The following is an 11,453-nucleotide window of genomic DNA, read 5'->3' as shown; positions in this document are numbered from 1 at the left end:
TTCAAGATATGGACTCTAAAACTCTTATATCAAGCAAATATATATCCGAGGTGACAGCTGTGCGAGACAAAAATAAGTAAATTTTATAATTTTTTTTCGATTTTCTCATAAAATCCAGAGTAGCAAACATCCTCTGTGTGCGTACTATAATTTAAGTAATAATACTTTTGCAATCCGTACATCCAATACGGAGAAATCCCACCGAATAGGAATGTGGTAAAACAGGGGGGCTTTAGCATCGCCTTAAATATCAGAACGCACCCTCAAAGAAAGATGAAAAACGTGTTAAACACTAAAACATGAAATATATAATTGACGCAATGTGGTGTATATTAAAAAGTCATGTATTGACGCAGAGTCATATAGTCAAAATCAATAAAAATAATATAAGTTTCAGACATAAAATACCTGTCTATTTCATGTATTCTATGCTTATCCATTTTATCCCTCGTCCGACCCTTTTTTATTTTTATTGTTGACAGAAACCAAGCAGAATTTATGTTAACGTAAATAAATAAATAGATAAATATTTCTTGCTTTTCGACTATAAAAGGAGTTTTACACCGATGTTATAAAGTTTTATTTATAAATATATAAATTTGGAAAATATATAATGTTCCTTATTTTCATCTATAAAAAATTCATCAAAATCGCAGGGAAACACTTGGTCCTTTGTGAGTCGAAAAATCCTGTACCATTTTGCAATTTTCACAAAAGTCAACAAAAAATATATTAATTTCTAATCATTGCCAAATGACCATACATTCGGCAATGTATCCGTTCGGCTTATCTCCAAATGCAAGCTCTCTCTCTCTCTCTCTCTCTTCTCTCTCTCTCTCTCTCTCTCTCTCTCTCTCTCTCTCTCTCTCTCTCTCTCTCTCCCCTCCCCCTCTCTCCTCCTCCAAATAATTGTAAGAATATTTCTTCTTTTTATTGTTTAAATTAGTTTGCAAATGTTTTATTGTAATTAATTTTAATTTTCACAATGAGAATGTCCTGGTAAGAGTCGAAACATTCGTGGTTATATTTATATGTTTGGAAGATAAATAATTAGCAATCTACATTCCGATTAACTCATAGCCCTTATATTGTTACATCGTTTACTTTTTTTTATCTTTATTCGTTTCCGATGAGTAATAAATATAGAACGATATTTGTGTCGATTTGTGTCAGCAAATGGAAAATACTCCATGTCTATTAATTTATGAAAATAGCCAAATTCACCCTGCCTTCCAAAATTTCAGGTCAAGTATCGTCCGCGAATTAAAATTTTTAAACAAAATTTTACTTTGGGAAACACATTATCTATAATATGTCCATATATATAATATTTTTTCCGGCTAATTCGTTATTTTAGTTGACATGAATTGTTGCTAATGTACAATAAATGACATTATCGGTAAGTGAAGACAAATAGATAAAATAACTATTTTATAAATTTCTGTATATGTGGCTCTATTTTCGTGACTATACTACTGTAAGAAATTGGGGCTATGTTGGGAAACATCAGTCGGGTGCCCCCGTGTATCATTAGACTAGGCGACAAGAAAAAAAAATTTTTTTATAATCGACCTCTTAGTTCAAAAGCTTCCATTTTATGCCAAAAGAATACCCCTACATTTTTATCAAAAAATATTAAGATTTAGAAAAATGGCTTAAACCGGATTTTTAATGTGGTACTGTATGTTTTTTTGGTCGCTGAACACGATGCAATAATTCATTTAACCATACGATATACGCCTTAAGAAATATAGCCTGATTAATGCGAAAAAATAGTCAAATTTTTTAGTTCAAGATCGATTTTAGCAAAATTCCAAGCGTTCAAATGGGTCGTTACTTCCCTCAAATTGTAGATCTGTTCACCCAGAACACAAGATCCAGTTGGAATTTTTTCGGGACCTCCTACAGGACCTTTAAAAGATGCATTTAACTGGATTATAAAATGTTTTTAAGGATAGAAAAAAATTTTTTTACAAGTTCTAAAGTACATCGCTTTTTGACATCCTGTAATCAAATGCCTCAATTTGACAATAAAAAACTTTATTAAGAAATGAATACATAATAAAAAAAATATATAATACCCGGTCGGATTTATAAGTTGTGTCAGTCGTATGTACTATGTATGTGTGTATGCGCATGCTGAGTGTGCTCTATCTCCTCTTTCCTCTTTCTCTTTTTCTCCCCTACATATAGTTATCTTTGATTGTAAACTATTTACTTAAAATACTAATACTAAACAAAGGTCAGTGATCTAACAAAAAATTTTTAAACAGGTTCAATTATTATTAGTATATCAACATAAATTATAAATTAAAACCGACGCTTCAGAGCACCGGTCCTTCTTCAATTAACGCAAATATATTATGCATCATAATCATATATCATATAATCACATATTTTTCTAATAACACAAATTTATAAATAATATAAATTAATAAGTTTTCCGTTGTGTCGATAAAACGCTGACATCACATTATAAATTGGTAAGTCACACAATAGACATACATTCAAGTAAAAAAGTCACTGCAGTGAGATTTTTTACGTACAGAAGCTAAATAAAAACTGATGTCTCCGCTTCTCGTCACAATAAAAGAGTGGTGTCGTATCTATATCAAATCGTTGTATATATAGGTTATCAAATCTATCGTTGTTCAGCGAAAGTCAATGATCATAAATTAAAAATTAATTTGAGTATACATATTAATCTATTATACTATCAGAAAAACAATTTTATGTCAAAAATATAAAGAAAAATTACACAGGTTATAAAATTAAAACTTACATTAAAAACAAGGCTATCATATTTAATGTGTTAACGCAATATCGACGTTCAAATTCAAATGAGAATATCGCTTTGTAAGGCAGACAAAGAGTTCTGTATACGTATATTTATTTATTATTGTTATTCCGAATAGATAAAATCTAAAAAAATAAAATAAGATTCGTCAAGACTCTCTGTCAAGTTCTATGTATTTCTTTGTGAATAAATCCTTTCTATTTGTTCTTTAATATTTCATTAGGCTTTTCCGAAATTCTCCTTTTATTATAGTTAGTTTCATTTAAAATTTACCTAAAATTTTAGTGTCTTCCCAATCAAATGAATAATTATAATTCAACATATGTTGTGTAATGACAGAGTGTCTAGACGGATTACATCTGATATTATTTCTGTATTTATTGACTCGAGTTCCAAATTCTCTCTTTGTCTTTCCCACGTATAAAACATTGCAATCACTACAACTTATTTTATAAACCACATTCTAAATGAAATTTGTTCAATCTATCTTTATGTACTTTAATAAAAGACATCAACTTGTTTAAGCATCTATATCCTCTTGTATACATATAATAGTGGATTTTATTAAGGGGGTATTCTACTTTGTGTCAGGTCAAAAAAATCGATTTTTTTTACATTTTTTTCAATCCTTACAGTCTCTGTAGAATATCTCTGTAAAATTTTATACAAAAATTCGCAATATTAACGAAGTTATAACAATTATTAAGTTATAATAATTATTAAGTTATAACGTTCTGACAAGCGGGCGTCTTACGAATCTAAAAAGGCAAGGATTGCCAGGAGAGAAGAAATGGCTACTCAACACGATGAATTTGAAGCTGGTATAGCCGACTAAGGGTAAATTACTGAAATTACTCATTATTCACCTCGTAAATGCATGAGAAACTTTAAACGTGTTTTTCTCGAAACGACTTTTTTCAAATCGGGCGTGTATTTTTCTCAAGAACTACTGGGCCGATCAACTTGCGTTTTTGCACATATATCGTGTACATATTAGACTATCGTTTGACCCTCCAAAACTTTTTGATACCTTCAAAATTACTATTTTTCCAGATCGCAAGAAATGAATATTTTTTTAGTAAAAATTGAAACACTTTTTCAAGTGCCGTGATTTTGTCAACTTTTCTTCCAATTATTTATTAGAGGACCGAACGATAACTACATTTATAAAGAATAAAACGAAAAAACATTTATTTGTTTCAGATGACGAGAATGGCAGCAATTATCACGCCCGATGAAAGTAAATTTTTTAAGCTTGATCTGTGTATTTATTTATATCTTTTATAATTAACAATAGAACGCTTTGTAAAAATTTGAAATAGTATTTCAAATATAGATAAATATAAAATACATAACATTAGCTGTATAGATTTAACCATTTTTACAAATTTAATTCTCAAAAATCGTCTTGAAAACGAGTAGTCAAAGTAGAATACCCCCTTAATAAAGGACGTGATAGTATTTGTTACATTTGTTAAAAATAGTAAAATAAATTTTTTTTTATTTTACCAAAAATCAATAATCATTATACATATAAAAATAAATAAATATATGAATGCTATATAATTAAAAAAAATTTGTAACATAAAATTATTTTTCGGCACTTTTTTGATACTTGTTAAGTATTGAATGCCGGGCAGTCAAAATTTGTTATACAATTACTAAAATATGTTTTACTTATAAAATGTTTTCGTGCTTGCAACTTGTATATGAGAAATCTGTTTTCACTTTTTAGTAACAACCGCATAATTTGATTCCTGTACTTAAATCCCTCTATAAGTACGAAGAGCGATGATTGTGCTGAAGAGATATAAACCCGCGTTTACCAGGCCGCAAATCTAGATAACAATTAAAGTAATATTTATATAACAGTGGTATTTATATAATGTATAATAAGATCTGCATAAGTAATTGCGTAAGTAATCTGCACAAGTAATGTTTATTTAAACAGCTTAAATCTAACAAATCACCTTTCACGATTTTGATATTCTTGCTAATAAAAAAATTTACTAGAAATTGATAAAAATAATTCTAATTCTTTAGATGAAAGATGATTCATTAGACTTATTTTGCCAGATAACATTTATATCGCATAAGGTATCTAAAAGATATCTTTTAGACGTCCTATGTCTAAAAGACATGCATGTTATTTGGGTTGTAACATAATTGTATACAGATTAACAGAAACAACATGTAACGCTGTTATTGCTATCGTTATCGTTACTTTTTTATAATAACGTTTTATAATAATAATTTTTCATAACAATAATAATTTTTTATAACAATAATGCCATGGTTGGAATTTTATACGTTATGTAACGAGTAAGTTAATGAGTTACTTTTTTCAATGAGAAACGCATAATAGTAAACAAGTTATTTTCAAAAGTGACTATCCCAACCCTGACGTCATAAAAAAACATAACGTCATTACCAAATCATTACTATAAAAAAATAACGGTAACAGTAATAGTAATGACGTTATACGTAAAACGCGTTACTTGCCATCCCTGCAAATTAATTATCCAAATTAAATAATATTGTAATTAAATAACATTATAATTCTATATTTTATAACATTGTACATACGGAGGCACCTAATAACAGCTCATAACTACTGTAACGTTTATAATTATTGACGTGTACCAAGAGTGTCAATGAGGCCGCAAGTACCAATCCAAATGCAATGGAATGATAAAGAAGTTCCTAAAAGTATCAAAAATTATATCAGTCAACATATCGTTTAAATTGTTATGGAAACATATTTTCTTAATTCTCACGGTTTTAATATTATTTAAATAAATTTTAACGTTTAAGAATATTTTTCTTACAGGCTAAAAAAAGTACGCATATTTACTTACAAGTGAAATGCAAATAAAATACAGACAACAGATTATGTAAATTACAATTAAAAAATTTAAATTATGTATAATTTGAATCATATGAAATATAATTACAATTTTACATATACATTCTTTTATTTTTGTACTTACATAGATAGTCTTCGACATAATAGATGCAGTAGAGAAAGATGTCAAACAACTGAGAAGAAGGATGAAAGTGCCAATCATGAAAGTAGTCGTTATAAGAAGAAAGAAAAGCTCTGCGGTATTTCGATAAATTAAATTGTTACTAAATTCATGACCAGCAATTCCTACGCAAACTATGCCCAGTGCCTGTTAGTAAAAGTATGAAAATATTTCAGATTAGACAGAGATATAATTTTTTTGTGTAAAAATTAATTGGTAAAAATGTATATATGTATAATTGTATAGAGGAAAGCCCCCTATTATGAGATAGGCGCCTAATATGAGATAGCGGCGTTTCTGTTAAACTAATAAACGCTATCTATATTGGTTCCACCATGAATTTATTGCTCTTGGATTGAAAATTATTTAATAGAAAATTCATTATTAGATCATGTCTGCAGTCATTGTAAAACAAGATTTGAGAATTTGGATATCTTCAAGTTTTATTGAGATGAGCATTTAAACCTTGTTTATTATTTAATCAATAAATATTTGGCAATAAATTCTTCATGTAGTGATAGAGTAAGGTCGTACTAATAGAAAAATACGGGATATGTTGAATTGTTTAATTACAGATGTTAGATTTGATGATCGTAAAACCATAAGGCGTGAAAATCGTAATATGAGATAACCCTGGGTAATTTGAATTAAATTTTATGTGACGTTATCTTAAAGCTTATTAAATTACCTTCAAAATGACCTATTATTTTTTAAAATTCTGCTTCTACTTCTAGTATCTACCCAAAATAAACTCGGTATCTCATAATAGGGGCCTTTCCTCTATATGTAAAATTATTGTATATAATTTTATATGATACTGCATAACGCTTATACAATAATTATACATATAAAGTCCTAATTACATGTTCATATATCATAACAATTCACATATGTATGTTCATATATGTATATGTATATGACTCTTCTTATAGTTTAAATATAAATTTTTATAATCATCTATTACAGCCTGTCTACAATAAGGCGCAAGTTAGAAGTTCTAAGCGATCTTAAGTCATAATCGGTGAAGTTGGCCAATAGCCAACTTGAACGATTTGGTTAAGACTAGTTAAGACTTCTAATGTTCTAACTTGCGGCTTATTGTAGAAGGCCTATAAGACATTTGTCATAGCTTGTCATAAGTATTTATATACATATAGAAGGTAATAGTTCATTTTATCAATGTATACACTGCCGTCGAAAAGTTTCCGGACATATAACTTAAAATTGCTCAGGTTATCATAACTCGGTAAAAAATCATCGCAGATGAAAAAATAAAAAAGCATTTTAAAGCTTAAACTTATACTTTAGCATGCTTTTGACCGCTTTTCAAAAAAATTTTGTCTTTACAATTCTGTATCTTAATAAATATCACATTATTGTATTTCTTAAAATTACATAAAAAGTTTATTTTCAAAAAGTTTAATATTTCTGAAAAACAGTACAAAAACAAAGATTTACCGCCAAAATGCTTTCTCAAAAGTTTTCTTATAATTTTTCTTGACTAAATTATACGCGATAATGAAGCTAAACCTGCATTGCTAAATAACCAACGGTGAAATTTGGTAAAAAATCATCACAAAAAATTTTATCTTCTCAATTCTGTAGAATTAAATTTAAAAACAATCAGAAGTTTGTTCAAGTACAAACTTCGAGCTTCAAAATACTTCTACGATGGTATTTCACCGAATTGTAATGTTGGTTGTGAGCTATGCAGGTTTAGCTTCAATGATGCGTAATTCAGTCAAGAAAAATCATAAAAAAATTTTTAAAAAAGCATTTTGAAGGTAAATCTTTGTACTATTTTTCAAAAATATTGAACTTTTTGAAAAAAAATTTTTTATCGAATTGCACACTGTTAAATGGACGTAATTTTAAGAAATATAATATATAAATAACGTGATATTTATTAAGATACAGAACTGTAAAGACAAAATTTTTTTGAAAAGCGGTCAAAAGCATGCTAAAGTATAAGTTTTAAGCTTTAAAATACTTTTTTCGTCTGCGATGATTTTTTATCGAGTTACGATGACCTGAATATTATGCAATTTTAAGTTATACTCGTATATCCGGAAACTTTTCGACGGTAGTGTATATTTATAATATTTTATTTTTTAGGTAGTTTTAATTATAAAACAATCGTAATGTATAAACCGGTCGAACCAATTTTGTTTTACTGTAAGGATGTACCTCAGTAACATATATTGATTTTGTATACGTTTCTTAAACGGTTGTAGAACATTAGATACATAAATTTTGCATTAATATCTATCATGATAACATCTACATTTTGGTTTAGTTTGATTATTTGATTCCATGAACTTCTTAAAAATGATCGTAATAAAGGTCAAAACGTAGTCTACGATTTAATTTATGAATTTATCAATTTATATTCTCTCCGCTAGTAATGTTGAATTTTAAAGGTACAACCAATTTTTTATTGTGAATTCTGACAAATAAATTTATAAAAAATATAATCTAACTTCTATGATAGTAAAACGTCGCTGTTAAAACTTTCACAAGTATGTAAGAATTTTTTCAGATTTTTATACAGCGTAAAATAACATAAAAATCTGCATTGAAATTCGAAGACCCAGTTGCGGACAAAGAGTGAAAATTTTCATTGCCGACTAAGGCTTAATGTATAACATTTATTAGCACGAAAAATTTGCTTGACTCATTTAATTTCTTTTAAAGTTGTACAATTTATGTACAATTTATATAGTAATTTATTAAAATTATTGTTCTATGATTTTATTGAAAAATTATCGCTACTATCCATAATTAATTTTAAAAAACTGTCTTGTAATTAAAAAATAATAATGAATGCTTGAAGTAATTAAGAAATATATTAATAATGACTTAAGTAAAGAGAATTAAATATATGAAATAATAATGAGGCGCATACCAATTGTAACAACTTTAAAATACCGCTCCAAGTTTTCAAGTAACCGGTATTGACGACAATCGTGGACGAGCTGCTCGTCACTGTTTGCGTTCTAATCGTCACTGAATGAGACATCTTTTACTGGTTTTAATGTCAGTTCTGAAATCAAAGATAATTGTGTTCTCCATTTCCTATCGTTATTTATAAAGATCCATTCAATATGCATAAGCGGGAACATTTACTTGCGTCAAGTAGGACAGGGTCAAAATTTCGAGATGTGACCTACATTGAGAAAGAATCCAAGTTTTTTTCATGAGAAAAGAGAAATATGTGCTTATATTTTCCCTCGAAATTCGAAATTTGTATGCCTTTCCAAGTTAGTTATATGTTAGATATATGTATATGCACGTACGTATGCAACATACATATAATATACAGGTTGGAAGTAATTATAAGATTTGATTTGTAAAAAATATTTTTCAAAAAACATTTAATTTCGATAAATGAAATTAACTCAATATTTAATTGCATGCTTCAATGGATGAAACGCACATAAACGAAAACATTCCCATTATTAGATATTCTTTGATAGTCCGAAACATTCAGACACACCCTTTAAGTTTGTCCGATCGATAGTGCGTAGACCGACCTTCGAATTTACTTTCTCTTATTGAAGAGACGCCATAATATAATAATAGGGAAAATATTTTAATTCTAAGTGCTAGCTTTTACAATTTTTATTGAATTTCACTTTATCCAGTTGAATTATATATTGACGAAATTTTATCTTCTTAGTATAATAACTATATTAAATTTAATATACATGATAATTATGATAACGCCACATCTTCACAAATGATGATTGAATTAAATTTAATATATAATTATACACAGAAGATTGAAATTTTCCTTTTAGTGTAAAAAGTATTTATGTCGATGTCTCTCTCATATTTTTCTGATAAAGAAAATAAAAAATTGAAATAGTTCATCAATAAGAATTACATCAAAATAAAAGATATTTTTTATATCTTGTTTCTACTAATTTTGCGGTAACTTACTACTATTCAAACAATTATAAGTAAATTGTAAAAAATGCAAATTGTAAAATACAAGGTAAATATAAAACGTGTGTATATACTCGATATAAACTATAAAATATAAATACAAAATAAATATAAAATAATTTTTTACGCAAAATGACGATCCATCATATTATCTATCATAAATGAATATAGGATGTATATAACAATTATTTAAAAATACTGAATGGAAAGAATTGTGACTTGCATTACATATAATATTTTATGTTTACAATATTGTAAATAAACATTAAAATCTAACTTGTAATCAAAAACGTAATCTTTTAAAAAGATTACGCATGCACTTCTCGTATTTCAAAATAACTTCGCATACAAGATACTTCGATGTAATAACATATATGTAAGAAGAAAAAGAATGCTGCAAGTTTATATCAGCATATAAAGACAGGACAAACAATGTTTATACTGCGATATTAACAATGAGAAATATTAAAGCCAGTCATGTGAAAATTTGGCATTCTCGTGGAAATTGAGGCCCGTGTTACGAACAAGCAAACGTCCGCTTACGCATGGGTTATTTTTAAGTATCTAAAATACACACGAAAAACGTGAGTTAAAAATTTATCGAAGCAACCGATTAGAACTGAATCTATCAATTTACCCGATAAATTCTCTCAATGTTTCCTAGAAAAGGTTTCGTAAAATATCACCACTGAAGATATTTTATCTATAATACTATGTAAACTTTGCTCATATTTTCCAAATTATTAATTAATTCTTCAAATTACTAAACTATTATATTGCGTAAAGTTTAAACCAGATTATCTCTCTTACTAATTTTACTAAGAATCGAAAAAAACTTTGAATTACATAAAACAACGTAGAAATTTAACGTACAAATCGCACATTAATTATATCAACAAATACGTTACGTAAAGAGAGATTTTTTTGCCTTTATATTCTATAATCAAATATGAAATTGCATTCAATAAATGAGAATAAAAATCTTTTGAACTTCTCCTTGACAGTATAAGAAAATTTTGTTGCTACGTTAATATTATAAATATATTTGCGGAAGTTTAGATTGTAATTATTATCAAATTATTGTAATTTTAAAATATTACGCATTTATTTTTTACATATAATAAATTATTCAATTTATTACAACCGGATAAATAAATTATTCAACGGAATTGAATGAAAAATTATTGATGTACGATCGAATGATGAATAATTAATCGAAATGCGTGCTTAGTCAAGAATATAAAAAATTGCACATGCCATATGAAGCTACCACTAACCTGAAAATACGTTGTTACGCACCAGCCGTCAGCGACTGACTGGAGCGTTGCGTTTTGAACGAGAAACCAAAGATGACGTCATTGGTGATATCATACATGCACACATTTTTAGACAATACGTGTGTATATACTCGATATAAATACACCGCGATTCTTAATGAGGCAAGATAAATAAACATATCGAAGATAGGCTTTTTAACGGAAATAATTTAATAAACGAAGAATATGAAATAACGAATGCGCGATAAAGCGTTTAGTATTGTTCACAACGACATGCCAATGTGATGCATTAATTTGCATCTTGCTATATATTTTTATATAACTCTATTTGCATTTGTATCCAATGTAATGTAAAAATGGAAATTGTCTATATACAAAAATTAATCTTGGAATTCTATTAATACC

General features: G+C 27.9%; 1 protein-coding gene across 5 annotated transcripts; it reads right to left on the bottom strand.

Moving 5' to 3' along the window:
* Positions 1 to 4,433: 4,433 nt before the first annotated feature.
* LOC108762230 (uncharacterized) lies at positions 4,434 to 11,082 on the bottom strand. 5 transcript variants are annotated; one of them, XM_018509137.1, is made up of 6 exons: positions 11,049 to 11,065; positions 8,950 to 8,989; positions 8,729 to 8,866; positions 5,788 to 5,970; positions 5,384 to 5,500; positions 4,434 to 4,635 (listed from the first exon to the last, which is right to left on the bottom strand). In XM_018509137.1, the coding sequence occupies exons 3-6, from the start codon at positions 8,840 to 8,842 to the stop codon at positions 4,561 to 4,563; spliced, it is 489 nt and encodes a 162-aa protein (XP_018364639.1). In that variant the 5' UTR covers positions 8,843 to 8,866; positions 8,950 to 8,989; positions 11,049 to 11,065; the 3' UTR covers positions 4,434 to 4,560. The 5 variants fall into 5 exon arrangements, with proteins under 5 accessions (XP_018364639.1, XP_018364640.1, XP_018364638.1 ...); XM_018509138.1 differs by lacking the exon at positions 8,950 to 8,989 and having other exon boundaries at positions 11,049 to 11,082; XM_018509136.1 differs by lacking the exons at positions 8,950 to 8,989; positions 11,049 to 11,065 and adding an exon at positions 10,349 to 10,433.
* Positions 11,083 to 11,453: the final 371 nt, after the last annotated feature.

The sequence above is a fragment of the Trachymyrmex cornetzi genome, unplaced genomic scaffold (genome assembly GCF_001594075.2).
Source record: "Trachymyrmex cornetzi isolate Tcor2-1 unplaced genomic scaffold, Tcor1.1 scaffold282, whole genome shotgun sequence".
NCBI lineage: Eukaryota > Metazoa > Arthropoda > Insecta > Hymenoptera > Formicidae > Trachymyrmex > Trachymyrmex cornetzi.
Note: the sequence above shows the minus strand (reverse complement) of the source record. Positions and strands in the feature narration are given on the sequence as shown.

Coding starts and splice junctions, on each gene's coding strand:
- LOC108762230 (XM_018509138.1), bottom strand. CDS start 8,842: ATGTCTCATTCAGTGACGATTAGAACGCAAACAGTGACGAGCAGCTCG. Junction 5,971..8,728: donor TTTTAAAGTTGTTACAATTG/GTATGCGCCTCA, acceptor TTTTACTAACAG/GCACTGGGCATAGTTTGCGT. Junction 5,501..5,787: donor TTATGTCGAAGACTATCTAT/GTAAGTACAAAA, acceptor TGATACTTTTAG/GAACTTCTTTATCATTCCAT.